Genomic DNA, 18028 nt, shown 5'->3' on the forward strand with positions numbered 1-18028 from the left:
GGAGGGGTCCCCGGTAAAAATGTTTGCCTCGGCTATAGAAGTTTCCGAAACGAGCGCCGTGCAGGCGCTGAGCCGTCCACTGACTCTGGGTTCCGGCCCTTCTCAGTTCCTTATTTATTTATTTTATTTATTACATTTTTATACCGCCCAATAGCCAAAGCTCTCTGGGCGGTTCACAAAAATTAAAACCATAATAAAACCACCAACAGACTGAAAACATAAATACAAAATACAGTATAAAAAGCGCAACCAGGATAAAACCACGCACAGAAATTGATATAAGATTAAAAACGTGATGTGGATGTATTGCATTTTAAGCCACCTGCATTTCTTCTTCGTGGTCTCTGTGCATCACACATATGGGCGATTAACATGTGCTGCTCTCCCGCCTCCCCCAACTATGAACTAGTCATCTAGGACTATTTAGAGCCCCCATGTTCAGAGGCAAAGTGCAGCTACTGGACACCAGTTTTGGAAGAGCAGCTGTGGGAGGAAGGATTATGGCTCCGTGCTCTGCTGGGGGTGGTCCTAGAAGCCACTGGCCAGCTGGCTACTAATAGAAGCAGGACTAGAAACTGGACAAGGTTTAGACCTCTGAGGTTCTAAATCTTGTCCAGGAGAGGGCTAGGCTAGAGGCTTCTCTTTTCGGCCCTTTTTTTGTATTTATTTCCTGGCGTTTTCCCCAGGTACCCACAAATTGCAGATCTATTGCTATAGGAATCGTCGTGTCTGTAGTATGTTGACTGCGCTTTGTCTTCTGCATGCGTTAGCTGTCAGGGCGTTCTCACAACTATCCCAGTTCACTAATTCGCATGTTTAGGAAAAGGCCAAGAAAGTTAGGGCTGAGCTGGGATTCATGTACAAAGGAACATTTTTTGCACGTTTTAGAGAATAACCATGAGATTGAAATACTTTTTCTATCGGCTTCTCCCCCCCCCCCCCATCACTCATTTCACAGTCCTCTGTGAAATGACTGAAGGGCTTCCCTGTTCCCTGTTTCTGGTCAGGCATGTCACGCGTACAAACCGAGCCAAGCAGCTGAGTGGCTTCTTTATTGTTTATTTAAAGCATTTCTCTACCGCCTTTCTGGGAATAAACCATCAAGGCGGTTTTCAGAAAAATATCAGCAAACATTTAATCGCCAAGAAATAAAGACGCCGCGAAACGTTCAGAAACGTGACAGCGTTGTAGCAGGGAAAGAATTGGTGTGTTAGGAAAAGGGGGTGCTGTGGCGCCAGTCCCCGGGGGGCCCTGGGATCGCAGCCGGTCCAGGCTCAAAGCCCCCGTCCTGTTCCCTGGCTCCGGAAGACCCCAGGGGCCCACGAAAGCAGTCCCGCTGTTGCTGGCTTTGCAGGCCCTCCGGCGTGGCGCTCCGTGGCCCCACGGGCTGCTGCGTTCTGGCCGAGGTGGCTCACTCCCTTGCGTGGCTTTTCAGACGCCGTCTTCTCCCGCGTCGAAGAGGAGCACCTCTGGGAATGCAAGCAGCTGGGCGTCTACTCCCCGTTCGTGCTGCTCAACACGCTCATGTTCTTCAACACCAAGTTCTTTGGGCTGCAGACGGCGGAGGAGCACATGCAGCTCTCCTTCACCAACGTCATCCGGCAGTCGCGCAAGTGCAGCACGCCCCGGGGCACCGCCAAGGTGGTGAGCATCCGCTACTACGCTCCCGTGCGGCACCGGAAGGGGCGAGGTAGGGAACGCTTTGCGTGCGCCCGCTTTCCCTGCCTGTCTGGCGGCAGGCTGACCCTGACCCTGGCCGCCTCTCTCCCTGCAGACGGCGGCGTTGGTGGCGTTGGCGGCGGCCTCGGCAAGCGGAAGAGGGAGGAGGAAACGCCGGTCCTGGAGCAGCGGGAGAACCGCATGAACCCTTTGCGCTGCCCCGTCAAGTTCTACGAGTTTTACCTCTCTAAATGGTGGGTGCCTGCATTTCTTTACTTGGAAGTCTTTTTATCCCATGCCCATCGCCCAGAAAGTCTCCCAGAGCGACTTACCTGTAATCAGTAAAACGAAACAGCCCCTGCCGGCAGGTTTGCAGTCTAAAAAGACATGGCACGCAAGGAAAAAGGAGTGGGGAGGGAAGAGGAAGAGGAGGAAATTAATCCTTTCAGCGGGGCTGTGGGCTATCCCTGCTTCCCCCCCCTCTCGTCTCCCTCAGGCCTGCCTTCTGGGGGTTAAGTTTGAGTGAGGAGTCTTCAACAGGGCTGGTCCAATGGCCCTGTTCTTCCTCTCATCCATCGCCAAGAGCCATTGGCAGGAGCAGGTGGCTCTTGAGCCTGGAAGAAAGGTGGGGCGGCAGGCTGGTAGGAAGGGGCCTCATCAAGTCTGCATGGGGCAGGAGGACACAGGTGAGGCGCTGGGGCAGCCATCTTGACAAAGGGATGAGCGGCACGACCGATGCTCCTGCAGTTCGTGGTCCCCAGCGCCTCTGTTCAGCTCCACGGGCCGCGTCTCTGGGCCCGGGGTTTCTGTGCTTAGTCTGAGGAGGGGGCGGGCCGGGCTGTAGGCTCCTCTCTCTGCGCCGCTCCGCTCTCACCGCCTGCCTCTCTCTTCCGCCCGGCTGCAGCCCCGAGAGCCTTCGGAACCGCAACGACGTCTTCTACTTGCAGCCCGAGCGGTCGTGCATCGCCGAATCGCCGCTGTGGTACTCGGTCATCCCCATGGACAAAAGCATGCTCGAGAGCATGCTGAACCGCATCCTGGCCGTGCGCGAGATTTACGAGGAGCACAGCCGCGGCGGCGGCGGCCTGGATGACGACATGGACTGAGCCGGCCCGCCTCTTGCCAGAGGGAGATTGTGGGGCCCTGCCGCGCCGACCAGCGGCCGGGGGACGGCCGGGTGTGGCTTGCTACCCCTTCCCTGTCTGGGTCGATGACAGGCACGTAGGACTCTTACCACTCCCCCACCATGCTAGCGGACGGTTCCCCCCCCCCCCGGAGGAGCCACACCGCCGCCCCCCCCCCCCGCTGTTTCCCTCTCCTTGCGCTGCCTGGGAGTGTCTGCTTGCCTGGCTGTCCGCCTGCCGCTCTCCCTGCCCAAGTGGCGCCAGGCTGATCGGGGGGCGGGGGGGGGGGCAGTGTCCTAGGTTGCCCCGTGTTCAAGGAGGGGAGGATGCGGAGAGCATCCTGGCTGGGGCCGGGCCTTTGGGGGAGGCCAGGCTCCATGGGCACAGCCCCCTTTTCGGTTGTGGTGATTGGAGGGAAGGGGGTGGGGTCCTTGTGGGCACGTTCTCTTGGGTGGGCTCCTGTAGCCCCCGTCTCCCCTGTAGATGGCAGCCTCCCCCCCATCTCAATGGCTGGATACCCCCCCCTCTCTCTCCCAAGTTGGCGGGGGCAGGCCCTAAACCGACATCTGGGCTGTCTCCTCCCCTGCTTCCCTGAGGCCTGCCCCCCTGCCCCCATACACACACGCCTGCCACTCCTTGGGGCAGTGACTGCCCGGCACACTCATGACTCTTCCCTTGCCCGTCTGTGTGTGTTGCGTTGAACTCTGAGCTATGGCTGGTGGTGGTGGTGCCGTCTGTGGAGCCTGTATATATTGTTATGGCCCAGCCCCTGTCTGTGTCCTTGTCGCCAGTGAGCCAGTCGCGGGTCTCGTCGTCGTGATACCGGGGCGCTTGGACCCGCCCACCCACCCACCCGCCCCCTCCTACGTCTCTCTGGAAACCATTCATTTCAAATAAAGGCACAAAATCTGCCCTGCGGTCTTCGCCTCTCTTTCCAGCGAGGGGGGGTTGGGGGACGCGTCGCACCTGTCTCTGCACCCCAGAAGTTGGAGCAGGAGCGGGACCTAAGAAGAGCCCTGTTGGATCCACACAAGTGTTCTGTTTACACGGTGGTCAACCAGAACTCCAGCATCACCCTCCCATCCATCTTCCCCAACAAGTGGTGGACATAGCCGTACGGCCTCCAACCGTGGAGGTAGTCGCCCTTGATAGCCTTCTCCTGAATTTATCCAACCCCCTTTGAAAGCCATCCAAATGGGGGTAGCAAATCCTATAGTTTAACTCTGTGCAGTGCAAAGAACACCTTCCTTCATCTCCCACCGGTTAGCATCTTGGGTTAACCCTGTTGATTCCAGTATTGTGAGAAACGGAGAATATAGCTTTGGGTAAGTGTGCACCATGCATGCTGTTGTTCACCTCTGCCATATCTCCCCTTGCTTGCTCTAGCCCTTGATCATTCTAGTCATCTCTTTCTACCCTTTTCCCAGCCCATATCTCAGCAGGCAATTTCCCCTTTTTGTGCAGGAGTGTGCCTGTACCGGCCACCACCCCAAACCAGCCGTAGCCTTTCTCCCCATAGGAGAAAAGAGCTGCCCCCTTTCCCTCTGCAGTTGTGTGGCCCGTGGGACGGCGCCCTCCTGTTGACTGGTCTCAGAGCTTGCTCCTTTCACGTTCTGCCCACCAGGGGGCAGTAGGCTCTGAGACGTGCCGCAGCTGTAGCCCACATGCGGCCCATATCTCCTGCAGCTGGGAACGATGGAGAAAGAGTGGCTGATTTGTCCAGCATAGGACTGGAGTGATGCTTGAGAGGAGCGTGTCTCTTGGGTTGTTCAGAATACCTAAGGACCAGCCTGGGGCATTCCCAGAATTGCCTTCTTTTGTCGCCAAGGGCGTTGAATCCTCCACTGCTTCTGCTCGGTTGCTGCTGGTTGTGAAGGAAAGGTGTGTGGATAAAGCCCTCTGTGCTGAAAAGGCAGTAGAGAGAAAAAGAGGTCTTCTAGCAGAAGGGGGCGCCCCCGCCCCCCAAATCCCAGCCCATCCGCTCATGCAGGGTTCTTGACTTCTCAGTCTTCATGCTCAAGCCTTAGCAGAGATGTTTGGTTTGAGTTCTGGGCTGCTCATGAAGAGGATACAGCATGCTGTCCATAGATATGTGAGGACATTGAGGAGGGCCAGGATCTCTTCTCGATCCTCCCAGAGTGCAGGACATGGAATAATGAGCTCAAGTGGCGGGAAGCCAGATTCTGGCTGGACATCAGGAAAAATGTCCTGACTGTTAGAGCAGTATGACAATGGAATCAGCTACCTAGGGAGGTTGTGGGCTCTCCCACACTAGAGGCCTTCAAGAGGCAGCTGGACAGCCATCTGTCAGGTATGCTTTAGGGTGGATTCCTGCATTGAGCGGGGGGTTGGACTCGATGGCCTTGTAGGCCCCTTCCAACTCTACGATTCTATGACTAGGGCCAGTGTCTCCTTGGCTAAACAGCCAGGTCGCTGGGTCTCCATTTACTGCTGCCTTTGCTGGACCTGCTGCCTCGCTTCTGGCTTCCAGACCAAGTGGGGCTTTGGTTTGCCACCTCTGTCCCGGGACTGACTTTCTCGCCCTCCTGCAGAGAGAGGCTGTTAGGGGGTGTAACATCAGGGCAGTGGGGCACGGGATGGCCAGGAGTCTTGGCCTCTGAACTGGGCTTGGGCCCCTGCCCCTGCCTGCACTTGGTGGTGGCCACGTGGTACATCTCCACCACGTTGAGCAGGAAGGAGAGGCAGGCCACGGCCAGCATGAAGAGGATGAAGATGGTTTTCTCGGTGGGCCGGGAGATGTAGCAGTTGACGGTGTTGGGGCAGGGCCAGCGGCTGCAGGTGTAGAGAGGCTTCAGCTCAAAGCCGTACAGGACATACTGGCCCAGGATGAAGCCCACCTCAAAGAGGGCCTTGAAGACGACGTTGCAAATGTACGTCCGCAGGATGGCCCCTCGCAGGCGGATCCGGCCGCAGGCATCCCGCATGGAGGCGGAGGTGGAGGCGGTCCCGGGCAGAGCGGCAGGGCTGCCGGCGGCCTCCCCCACGGGCCCCCGCTCTTTCTCTTCCCGGCGCACCAGGTGCAGGATGTGACCCAGGTAGATGAGGCTGGGGGTGGAGACGAAGATGATCTGCAGCACCCAGAAGCGGATGTGGGAGATGGGGAAGGTGTGGTCGTAGCAGACGCTCTGGCAGCCGGGCTGCTTCGTGTCGCAGGAGAAGTTGGACTGCTCGTCGCCCCAGACGTTCTCCGCTGCAGCCCCCAGGACGAGGATGCGGAAGATGAAGAGCACCGTGAGCCAGACTTTGCCCACCACGGTGGAGTGCTCCTGGGCGCTCTCCAACAGCCTCCCCAGCAGGTGCCAGTCTCCCATGGCTGCAAGGCGGGCTTGCCCTGCAAGAACGGGAGGAGCAGACAGTTGTAAGCGGCTAATGTTTGCACCGCGGCGGGATCCCGCAGAGAACAAGGGTGGGAGGAGAGGCCGGATCTACCTGTGCCAAGCCGGGCGCCCTTTGATGTACTGCTCATTGTGCTTTTGTTCTCAGGTGAGACGCATTGTCTCTCCAATCCAAACACTTGACCTGACCGAGAGTGCAAAAGCAGGCACGGGGTCTCTCGACCCAATTCGTGCTCAGGGAGCGGAGGTTCCGGCCTGTCCTGAATTTGCACCCTGCCTCCAAAGCACAGTCCTGTTCCTTGAAGCTGGCATAGTGGGGAATTGGCAGAGACACCCCACCCCACCCCGCTTCCTCCCATGGCACCGGTAACGTGAATACCGCAGCCCTTGGCCAAGGCTGAGCCCAAATCAGCACGTGAACACAGGCACATCAGAAGCTGCCTCATCCCCAGTTAGTCCCTGGGTCCATCTAGACCCAGTACTGCCGCCCCTGGCTGGCAGCTACATTCCAGGGTGCCAGGCAGGAGTTTTCCCAGCCCTACCTGGAGACGCCGGGGATTGAACTCCGTACCTTCTGCCTTCAAAACAGTGGCTCTGCCACTGACCCTCAGCCCTTCCATATATCCCTAGGGTTAGAGAGGCTGCTATTTGGGGAAGCGGGGGCACTAAGCAAGCCCCCACGAGTCATACTCAACCCTAGCTGCCGCCAAACTCACCCCTTCCAAGTTCAGAGGCTCCAGCATCCAGCACCTCAACTCCACCCTAGCACCCCCTGTCCTTCGCGGGGTGGGGTGGGGGCAGTTCAGCTCCCCTGGGTGGCACCTCCCGGACTGAGCTGCCTCCAGAGAGACCGGCCAGCTGTTCCGTTCTGCTGGTGCCGCCAAGGGAGGAATGAGCACTTGGCCTCTCTCGTCCCCATCCAAGGCTGGGGCTTGGTTGCCATTGGAACTTCGCTGCTCATTGGCTCGCTCCGTGACTGCCCTACGCAGTGTCCAGTGGGCAGGTTGGCAGGGGGGAGGTAAGCTTCTCCAGCCTTTATTTTTGTCCTGCGCACGTGGCTAACGATAACCCCTCCCGCAGGGCGGGAGTGTGCGGGGTGAGGAGGGTTATATTTAGGTAGGAGCTCTTCTGCAAGTGGGACCTTGGAATGACCTGCCTCTGGGAGCCCACATGCTCTTGGGAGGTCACCTCGCTCCTCCGGCCACTTTTCACCCCGGCTCATCACTGAAGCCGCGGCTGTTGCCCTTTGCTCCTGACTTATCATAGAATCATAGAATAGCAGAGTTGGAAGGGGCCTACAAGGCCATCGAGTCCAACCCCCTGCTCAATGCAGGAATCCACCCTAAAGCATCCCTGACAGATGGCTGTCCAGCTGCCTCTTGTGTGGGAGAGCCCACAACCTCACCAGGCAACTGGTTCCATTGTCGTACTGCTCTAACAGTCAGGAAGTTTTTCCTGATGTCCAGCTGGAATCTGGCTTCCTGTAACTTGAGCCCGTTATTCCATGACCTGCACTCTGGGAGGATCGAGAAGAGATCCTGGCCCTCCTCTGTGTGACAACCTTTCAAGTATTTGAAGAGTGCTCTCATGTCTCCCCTCAATCTTCTCTTCTCCAGGCTAAACATGCTCAGTTCTTTCAGTCTCACTTGTAGCAACGTGACCGTGTGGGGAAGCTCTCGGTTCTCATAGCACCCACCCTAGCCGGATCTCCTCGAAACCCAGTGAGAACCTGCGTTCTTCGTATGATATTGCTCAGTGTTTTGTAGTTGGCTGCGTGAGCATCCCCGTCTGGAAACATCCCGCATTGGGGGTGAGTGTGGTGCGCCTTGACGTGTTTCTCAGATGCTAACCACCACCTGATGTTACAGCCATCGGCCCCATTCAGACGACACTCGAAACCACGCTGCTTGAGCACAAAATGGTCAACGGAATGCATTGACCTGAATGCATCCCATTAACCATTTTGTGGTTAAGCAGCGTGGTTTAGCATCTTGTCTGAACCAGGCCACTGACCGACAAGAACACGTGTCCAGGGCTGGAAATATCGCTGCCTAAAACCCTAGAACATAAGAAGAGCCCTGCTGGATCAGGCCAAGGGTCCATCTAGTCCAGGCGTTAAGAGGCAAGGGGGCAGCAGAGGGGCGCTTGAGGTGGTCTTTTCCGAGAAGCGCCTCTCCAGAAGGTCTTAAAACCAGGGACATTTTTATGGGAGAAGGTAGTTTGGTTCCAAGCCATATAGGAGAAGAATCCACATATGTATTAATACATGTATTAGTCCTTTTAACGGTGAATTGAAATGTTTCAAAAGCACCAAAACGTGAATGAAGAGACATACCCTGCCTGGTGTGCCCCGCCACGCCGGCTGCAAAACAGAGGCGTTTGCTATCTTTTCCCTCCCTCCTTCGGCAAGCCTGCGGCAGGTGCTTTGGATTTTGAATAAATATTCAATTAATTGTTACTGTTTTGAATTTTATTGTTATTATCTTCCTTAGTGGGTGGTTGAAAACCGCTATTCTGAATAATGATTTTTATAGGGTAGGGGGGCGCTGGGCATGAGTTTGTGGAATCCAGGTTCTAATCCCTGTTTGTCCATGAAGCTCACTGGGTGACTTTGGGCCAGTCGCTGATTCTCAGCCTAATCTACCTCACAGGGTCGTTGTGAGGAAAAAATGGAGGGGAAGAGGATCATTGACAGAGCCTTAGGTTCCTTGCAAGAGGAAAACCAGGCAGGATATAAACCAGTAGCCCCCTTAGTGACTTGTGTGAGAGTGTGTGTGTGTGCGCATTTTAAGTTGTAGGCAAAACCCTCAAAGAAAAACAGTGGACGGCAAGAACTGTAAAATCATTTTAATACTGTGACTGCTTTGGTACAGTGATGTGTAGCAGGTGATGCTGGCTCCCTCCTGGCCCCTTGCGAATGGGGGGCAGCAACTGGAGGGGAGGGTTGCCACCTTTTCCAGAGGGAGAACCTCCGGTCCTTTCAACATCTGCATAACCAGCAGGATGTGGCAGCAACGAGGAAAGCCCCGCCTCTTGCCCTTCTCCGCCTCGTGCCTGTCGAATGCACAGGAGCGCGGCCAAGGCAAAAAGGTGGCCACCCAGCCTGGGATGCAGCCACAAACATTTCCCTTTGATGCTCAAGGCAGACCCAGGATAGAAAATTCAGGGAGCCAGGAGCCCGCGAGGTGCCCTGGGCCAGAAACCGCCAGGGAAGTTTGTAGACAGGCTGAAAGAAGAACGACACGAGCAGCGGCCCTGTCTGAACGTGGCCCTGTGAATTCTGCACCACAGAACTGCAGCGTGGCTGCATAGCTCCCTTCGGGGATGCAGGAAGCACATTTACAACAGAACGTTTGCACATAACGTTTCGGTACCCGAAGCCCACTGGTCTTTCATTGGCAGGGTTACGTCAATCATGAATGTGAGGCTGAAGGGGCAAATATGGGGCAGGCAAAGGGGGAAGGTGGGAGGGAGCCTCGCTTCTCCAACTGTGGTTTCTTTTCCCGACAAGGATGGCTGGAGCGTAGAATTGGAGGCCACCAGAGAAAGGGGTCCTGGTCCCTGCTGAACTTCACCAGCGGCATTCGCTGCGGCCTGGGCTAATTGCACGCACAGGCTTCTCCTACGGAGATTCTGCAGTGAGAAAATTCTGGGGCTGTACCAGGTACCACAAAAGTCCACAGAAACTGGGCTTCTCAGGCAGCGTGTTGGCTGACAACAGGGAGGTGACAGAAGATGGCCAGGGTGCAGCGGGGATGTGATTTGGGGAAGCTGGCAGAAGCTCAGCGGAAGGGCCTGAGGCTGTGGGGCAGGCCCAGCCAGCTCAGGCCCACAGCAGCCCATGGAAAAGTGCCCCAATCTGCTACGGCCAAAGTGACACCTGAGACAGTCCTGAGACCCTCAGCAGGCCGAGCAGCGGTCGCTCTTCTCCTGTAGTCCCGAGTTCCGGCGCAGAATGTCTTTGAGGGAGCCGTCCTGTTCCGTCAGCAGCTGGTTGATTTCGTTCTGCTTGTACTCAGAGCTGTGTTTGTGGCCCAGGAAGGAGCCTTTCCCAGAGGAGGGGTTTCGGCTTGTTTGAGCGCGGCGGGCACAGGCCCGGACCAGTAGGAACACCAGCTCAGCCAGGTTGAGGACGATGCAAATGGCGGAGGTGGAAAGCATGAAGACGGTGAAGATGGTCTTCTCCGTGGGTCGCGAGACGAAACAGTCCACGATATTGGGACAGGGGTGAGCGTCGCATTTGACCAGCCGGATCATCTGGTAGCCGGGGTAGATCATGTAGAAGATGTACATGAAAGTGGCTTCAAAGACGATGCGGAAGAGCACGCTGCAGACGTAGGTCCACCACAGCGAGCCCGAAATCCGCATCTTGTGCTTCTTGACCTCTTCCAGGTGCTTGGCGTCGCCGTGGCCGGTCATCACCAAGAGCTTCTTCTCCTGGTGCTGCTGGTAAGCCACGTGCATGGCCACGAGCAAGGCCGGCGTGGTCACCAGGATGAGCTGTAGGGCCCACAAGCGGATGTGAGAGATGGGGAAGTAGTGGTCGTAGCAAACGTTCTTGCACCCGGGCTGCAGTGTGTTGCAGATGAAGGAGGCCTGCTCATCGCCCCAGACGCTCTCGGCGGCCACCACCAGCACCATGATGCGGAAGATGAACACCACGGAGAGCCAGATGCGGCCAATGGCGGTGGAGTGGCGGTTCACGCCGATCACGAGGGCGTAGAAGCCTTCCCACTTCATGGCTCTTCACACCTGAAAGGAAATGGCGAGACCTGGTCAGAACAAGGGTAGGATCTCTCTCTCTCTCTCTCTCTGTGTTGCGCTCCTAAAACAAGAATCGAATCATAGAATAGCAGAGTTGGAAGGGGCCTACAAGGCCATCGAGTCCAACCCCCTGCTCAATGCAGGAATCCACCCTAAAGCATCCCTGACAGATGCTTGTCCAGCTGCCTCTTGAATGCCTCTAGTGTGGGAGAGCCCACAACCTCCCTAGGTAGCTGATTCCATTGTCGTACTGCTCTAACAGTCAGGAAGTTTTTCCTGATGTCCTGCTGGACATCATGTCCAGCATGTTTGGACATGCTGGGTTGTGTTTCTGGCTTCGTCTTTTTTGAAGCGGCTTTTAATTTCGTCCTAAACCTGCAAACCAGCTTAGCCAAAAATGAATGCATGAGAACCACATGGTGAGAATCGTGTCGCCCCAAACTTACTTTGCACAACCGTGTTTTCAAAGACACACACTGACATTTCCCTTTGGACTCTGACCTGTCGAACTGAACTTGGGATCGCTCTAACCGGGCTGTGGGCAGATTTGGCCGTTTCCGAAACCATCCTGGGCGCCACCGCAAAATGGCTGCTATGGGAGGCGTGGCAAAGGACAAGCATTCTGCCCCAAAGATGGAGTACAAGGCAGAGGTGGGATCTGAGCCCCCAACACACTAAACAACTCCTTTGAACCCTCAGTTTTCGACACCAATTTCACAGCAATCTCAGCTGCTGGTAAAAATAAATAAATGTTTTTCGTTGTTTTTTTAAAGGAGTCTAACCTTTAAGACCATGCCTTGAAAGATGTGTGCAAAAAAACCCAAACAAACAACCCAGGTTGTCCAACATTCACCTGTAATCTGGACCCAGCATTCTGAAAGCCGTTCCAACGCATGCAATGTTGGGAAACAGAGGACCGTGGGGTGTTGGGAAACAGGGGGCCCACCGGCCCCATTGGAGAGACTGCTTGAACAAACAAGGCGTGGTTGTGTCAATGAGCCTGCAGCTAGAATGGCAGAGTCTCTGCTAAGACCAGTACCCTCAGGGGCTGGCAGTCACGGCGGGGTGGGGGGGTGGAAACGCTTTCAATGGAGCCCTTTGGCCACCATTGCAGGCATCAAACCGTTGGCATGGATCTGACCGTCTCTCTCTGCCCCTCTGTGTGGAGCGCTGTCATCCCTCACGCAGAGAAGGGACACGTTCACTCTGAAACCTACAGGTGCCTCCTTACCGCCTCCTGACTTTGTCGCTACGGAGCAACACAGCGCAGAGATCGGCGGGCCTCTCTTTCCACCCACCACCGCTGCCGTGCAGAAGAGCAGGGCGCTGGAGGGGGGAGGCTTGCTGCTGGTCCCAAGGCACTTGGCCAGGTGCCGGAGATGTTTCAGGGAGACCAGGGCGGGGGATACTGGGCCTCCTGCTGTTCAGGGGTGCAGCTAGGTGATTTGAGACCCTGGACTTAAGGATCTTGGGGGAGGGGAGGGGACTTCAGCCAGCCAGGTGTGTGGCAGCAGGTTGGAGGCACACAGCTCACACTTATCACCCCCTTCCGGCCTGTCATGCCTTTGCTTTACAACTGCTCATACATTCAGCAACAACTGTCTGCCAACCCTGATTTTTTTAAAAACAACACAACTCTGTGCACGTGTAGTTTTGCATGTTAAACTCCTTTAACTCACAGCACAGTCACGACGACAGGAATAAAATGGGGATTTGCTCCTGTTGCCCTGTTAGTTTCATGACCTGCTGTTCTCTGGGGGCTCTTTTTTTGAGCGGCAGTGGTGTGGGGGTGTGGAGCCCCCTGGGCGCAGAGACCTGGGCTTTGGCTCCGAGCTGCAACATCCCTCCTCTTCCTAAGCAAGAGTCTGGCAGATTGAGCCCCCCCCCCCCCCCGGCTCTTTCTGGGGGAGACGGGGTTTAAAGCAACCCTGCTCTGTTGCAGCACAAACTGCCCCCTCCTTCCCCAAACGGACCTTTTCTTGGGAAGTGAGACAAGGCAGAAAAGGGGAGACCGCTAGGCCGCCTGACCCCCCCCCCCCTTTCTGCAGAAGTGCTTCTCTCCGAAATCCCAGGAGCTCTGGCGTAGGATAGAACAAGGGACCAGGACTAAGGGATGGAGCTGGAAGTCCTTCTTCGCATCTCTGCCTCCGGCAAGCCACGTGCTCTCCGCCTCCCTTCCACAGGCAATCATACCGGCCTGCCTCGCAAGGCTGTTGTTAAGGATTCCTGGAATGATACCTTACATGCTATGGAGTTCTGCATTTTCAAACATTCCTGGGGAGGAACTTTGCCCGGCCTCTGAGCGTCTCTGCACCTCCCTCTCCTTCGCGTATCTAGGAGCAGTTGGCCTTGCTTGCCTCTTTCCACAATTACAGCCCTCGGCTCTGTAAAAGGAGCTTTTTAAAAAATGGGCGCAGTTTTTTAGCCTGACTCCACAGCCTTCATATCATTCCCCGGTCACGACTCTTCCCCCGTCCTCCAGTCAGATGGACAGAGGGCAGGCTCCTGCCGGTGCCACCCCCTACCTGGTGACCCTTGAGCCCAGGCCACCACAGCCCGGCTTACCGCTGCCCCTACAGAGACCTGGGTCCGGGCGGGTCTCGCACCCAGGACTTGTTACCTTGCAGTGTGGAACAGGTCTGTCCCAAGGCTGCCACCGCCGCAGGCTCCCTCTACAGGATCATGCCTCCCCGCAGACTGTGCCCAGCTCGGGAAAGTCATATGCTGCTTTATAAACTGTTTTGCATACAATGAAGCCTTTATCGGCCCCTAAACAACGCACTGTAGAATTCAGACCGCCCGCCCGGACTTCCGCCCACCCCTGCCAAACAAAGTGTCTGTGTACGGCATTCCAGGCCCGCACCAACACCTGGTTCCAGGCTCTGCCAGGGGCGAAGACCCCACCCAAGCGCCCGCTCTCTCTCCCGTTGGATCTCAAAAGGCTGGAGGGGTGTGAGTGTGTAGGGAAATGAGGCCCTAAGGCAGAAAGAGCCAGGAATTTGGCTGGGGGTGGCAGGCCGGCTCTTGGCTGCCTGCCGCCAGATGTGCCGTTGCGACGTGGCACTGCCGCCCAAGGGGAGGGAAGAGTTAAGGCCGCTCTTGCGGCCCCCAGGTTAGAGGTCAGGATGCTCAATGCACGCCAACTGCCTCTGCCGTGACGCCGTTCGGCGTCAGCTGTACCATGTTCCGCAAAAAGGAAGGCGATTGGAGTCCCCTTCCGGGGTGCAGAGAAAAGTCAGCACTGCCGGAACCCGGTGCCAAGGCGGCCTGAGCACAAAGGGGACCTCAGTTCTTTGAGTCAGGAAGGCTAACCCTGCTGCAGTGCATCCTTTTATACACACACACACACACACACACACACACACACACACACACGAACCCTTCGTGTGGGTACAGTCTCAAAGAGCAGAGCTGCCTGCCCGGCATGCAGGAATCAGGAGCCAGCAGGCAAAGTAGCAACCCTTTTTGAGAGTCCCTCTATCACACACAGGCATGCAGCCATCAGCCCTCCCCCCCCCCCCAAAAAAAACCCCACGGGAGCATGAAACTGGAGAAGCTGCCGGCAGAGAGGGAGCGGGTTTGGCTCCCAAGCAGCTGATGGGTTTTGAAGCTTTGGGCCATGCCCTTTTGAAGGCAGCCGTGTGAGAGGGGACAGCTCCCTACGCCAGTGGATTGCAAGGTGGTGCCTGGTGGCGCACTGAACACTTTGCTCAACCCGCGCACTCCCAGATCCCAAGCGGCCCCTTGCAGTAAAGGGCGGGGTTGGGCTGGGGGCACGCCGGACATAACAGGACGACTGCTCTGGGCAGCAGGAAGGTAACCATTAAGCCAGTTCAAACACAGCCAGAGCAAGGGCCATGGAACTCCAGGGGCAAAGTTCCTTTGCCCCCCCTTCCCAGGTCTCCCCAGATAGTTCCGGAGAAGGAGCAGCTCTGTCTGTACAACTGGGGGCAGGGAGGCATGATGGCACCAGGCCGCGGGAGTCTTTTCGTTTCTGAGTCCCTATCAACATCGACACGCTGCTTTTCCACCCAGGAAAAGGATTGTAAGAGCTGAAGCACAACAGGAAAAGGAAAAGCCAAATAAATCGATGCAATTGACCAATAAAAACGTTTGAACAGCAAAACGAAAGGGCAGCATCATCTTAAAAGATCAATTCTAGTGTGATGGGTAGAGGAGTTAGCCAACACCGAAGGTGTGCTGACAAAGGATGGTCTTCAGCTGCCAGCGAGAGAGTAATAAGGGAGTCTCCCGGAGGAGAAAACTCCACAGCCCGGGGGCCACGACAAAGAAGGCCCTGTGCGGCATTCTCAAACAGCCACACCTCTGACAAGGGAAAGAGCACAGATTGATATCTGGCTCAGCAGTTGATAGCGAGGCCTCTCTACTTTTCGTATTAATTGATAGTTGCGGTGATATCTGCTTCGAAATACGGTTGCCTTGTTTTTATCGTTGTTTTGTTTGCTGCTTGATTGACTCGTTTGATTGGAATTGGGATTTCTAAAATCTGTTTTATTTTGCGTGCAAGACCAGAGAACTATCGTTATTCAGTCACTGATAAATAAAACCAGCGCAGACCCATAACCAACCTAAAAAGTTCGAGGGCGGGGGGGGGGGGGAGAAGTAGGGGGACAGTTCATTTGATTAAAAAAAAATGTAATTATTTGTAAAAAAAAATATAGGGGGGGCAGAGAAAACTTAGGGGGGGTAGGTCCCCCCTTGCCCATCTCCGGCTATGGCCCCAAACCAGCTCAGGAGCAAGGGAGTGTGGTGCACAAGTTGTGATGGCCACAGCCCGGGTACTAGAACGATCGCTGGCGTGTCACCCCTGCCACCGCCCCCTCCACCTTGCCACTGTTTACTTAGTGGGAGGGCCAGGGTGGGCTGTGGACGGCTCTCCACTTGACGCCACAGATGGATGGTGACGGCAATGAGGCTTGGCAGAGGACTCTGTGGGCAGGGATTGGAACTCCGCCAGCCAGGACACAGGGCTTTGCCAAAGCGAAGGCAGCGCAAGCAACAGGAGCGAGGCGGAATCCAGAGAAGGTGGCTAATTTGGAGGGTCTCTCGGCATCAGCCAGCATCCTCTCAGTGGCTGCAAAGCAGGAACGAGCAGCAGGGCTACCTCCAACTTCAGGCAGCCTTTGTATGCCCAGGCGGACAGAAGCCACAAATGGTAGCACTGATTTGTCACAGCTGCTCCAGGCGATGGGGTAAAGAGGTGCAGGTAAACATCCACGCGCATTCCACAAGCAGCCCAGAGGTTGCGGTCACTTCAGAGCCCGGAAGGGATTGATTTGAATGTCTGCCTCAAGACCTCTTCTCAAGGATGGTGTTTACAAAGACGTAAGGAAGCCTACAAATGCATTGTGGACCTTACAAAGAAGTCTACAAATGCACTGGTGAGGGGGTGGGGGCAAGCGTTTCTTTATTTTAAGGAAAGGACAGTCTCAAAGTCCACGCAAGCACCTGCGAGTGCAGAAAAGGGCAACTAAAATTATCCAGGGGCTGGAGGCACTCCTCGATCAGGAAAGGGCGCAACACCTGGGATTGTTTAACTTAAAAAAAGGTGAGTAAAAGGAGACATGATGGAGGTATACAAGAACTTGAGGTCATCCCATGAAACTCAACAGTGGGAGATTCAGGACAGATCAAAGGGAGGACTTCTTCACACAGCACAGAAATTATGGAATTTGTTTTCGCAAGACGTAGCGATGGCTTTCAAAGGGGGGGGGCAGGTTAGACGAATTCATGGGCGAGGAGAAGGCTATCAATGGCTCCTAGTCCTGAAGGCTGTGTGTTACCTCCAGCCGCAGAGCAGAATGCTTGCGTACAACAGTTCCTGGGGAACATGGGTGGGAGGGTGCTGTTGTAATCACGTCCTGCTTGTGGGCAGAATGCTGAACTAGATGGACCTGAACTCTGGAGGCTGAGCTGGACTAGATGGCCTGATACAACTTCAGGGCTTTTCTAGGAGTGGGGGAAATCTGGGTTCTAGTCCCCACTCGGCCATGGAAACCCACTGGGTGACTTTGGGCCAGTCACAGACTCTCAGCCCAACCCACCTCACAGGGTTGTTGTTGTGAGGATAAACTGGAGAAGAGGAGGAGGATTATGTATGCCGCCTTGGATTACTTGGAGGAAAAAAAGGCAGGATATAAATGTAATAAATAAATATTTTATCCCCTACTGGTTATGGGAAGAGGTCAGGGGGTATGAAAAGCGCTAAAGCCCTAACCACTGGAAGTCCCACTCAGCCTCCATAGCTCAGCTTCTGAGACTCCCTCTGAAGTGTTCAAGCCCCCATGAGAGCTAGAAACATGCGTGCTCTTTTTCGTTAATTAAAGCAGACTCTCCCGCTGCCAAATTTTGCGCCCAATACCAAGTTCCGCTCAACGCCGGAACAGCACAGAATCTCGTTACTCGACAGTCCGCTGTGTTATTTCATTTCTAGAGTTGAAGTTAAATATAGAAAAGAAAAACTTATTCAAATTGAAAAAAAAAATCGTAAACATATGGCATGAAAAGACTGAAAGGAGGGGAAAAAACCAGACTGGGTTTCAAGTTTGACACTTGCTTCATTGTGGCATTTAGATTCTGGATTTTGAAGTTTGTGAGGACAAACTCTTAGATCCCCCCCAAATAGATTTTGACAACACAACCTGCGCATTGTGCAAACCTCCTCCCTTTCCAGCTAGCCTCTTACTCCCCCCCCCCCCCACACTCACCTGTAGCAGAAGCAGATTATGCACAGGCACCCACCAGCACCAGCTTTCTCTAGAAAGCCCCAGCCAGCCCCGCAAAGACCTTTATAGTTGGAGAGAGTTCCCTCCCATTTCCCTCCCCCTTCTCATCTAGGGAAATCCAAAGAAGGGAAGGAGACGCCCCCCTCGTCCACCAGTGCTGCTCTTCCTTGCAGCCTCTTTGCCTGCACAAGGCACCCTAAACACCGAGCCACTGGGTGTGTGTGTGTGTTTGGCAATGGGCAGCACTGCCCGGCCCACCCATCTGGATCCCTGCCAGGCTCCCCAAACCCACTTGCGATGCTCGCCACACAATTTCAGGCCCTGGCGGGGAACATGGGCTTCCTTTCGCCACCCAGGGCCCAGAGGACGCCAGCGGCAA

The 18028-nt window shown here is 55.4% G+C and overlaps 3 protein-coding genes across 3 annotated transcripts in view; 1 reads left to right on the forward strand and 2 right to left on the reverse strand.

Annotated features, from left to right (window-relative positions):
- ZMYM3 (zinc finger MYM-type containing 3) overlaps nt 1-2920 on the forward strand; it is a 31037-nt gene extending 28117 nt beyond the window's left edge. Inside the window, exons 23-25 of the mRNA XM_063141874.1 lie at nt 1436-1690; nt 1775-1913; nt 2564-2920. Coding sequence (XP_062997944.1) covers nt 1436-1690; nt 1775-1913; nt 2564-2765 — 596 coding nt within the window. The 3' untranslated portion in view covers nt 2766-2920. The remainder of the gene's footprint in view (nt 1-1435; nt 1691-1774; nt 1914-2563) is intronic.
- Nucleotides 2921-5200: 2280 nt separating this feature from the next.
- Nucleotides 5201-6115, reverse strand: LOC134409039 (gap junction alpha-3 protein-like). Its single transcript, XM_063141578.1, has one exon. It carries the CDS (start codon nt 6113-6115, stop codon nt 5201-5203), a length of 915 nt encoding a protein of 304 aa, XP_062997648.1.
- Nucleotides 6116-8971: 2856 nt separating this feature from the next.
- GJB1 (gap junction protein beta 1) lies at nt 8972-17701 on the reverse strand. Its single transcript, XM_063141919.1, has 2 exons — nt 17632-17701; nt 8972-10891 (listed from the first exon to the last, which is right to left on the reverse strand). The coding sequence occupies exon 2, from the start codon at nt 10877-10879 to the stop codon at nt 10040-10042; it is 840 nt and encodes a 279-aa protein (XP_062997989.1). The 5' UTR covers nt 10880-10891; nt 17632-17701; the 3' UTR covers nt 8972-10039.
- Nucleotides 17702-18028: the final 327 nt, after the last annotated feature.

Source organism: Elgaria multicarinata, chromosome 15 (assembly GCF_023053635.1).
Source record: "Elgaria multicarinata webbii isolate HBS135686 ecotype San Diego chromosome 15, rElgMul1.1.pri, whole genome shotgun sequence".
NCBI classification, from domain to species: domain Eukaryota; kingdom Metazoa; phylum Chordata; class Lepidosauria; order Squamata; family Anguidae; genus Elgaria; species Elgaria multicarinata.

Excerpts from the sequence above, each read along its gene's own strand:
- LOC134409039 (XM_063141578.1), bottom strand. The coding sequence starts at position 6,115 with ATGGGAGACTGGCACCTGCTGGGGAGGCTGTTGGAGAGCGCCCAGGAG.
- GJB1 (XM_063141919.1), bottom strand. The coding sequence starts at position 10,879 with ATGAAGTGGGAAGGCTTCTACGCCCTCGTGATCGGCGTGAACCGCCAC.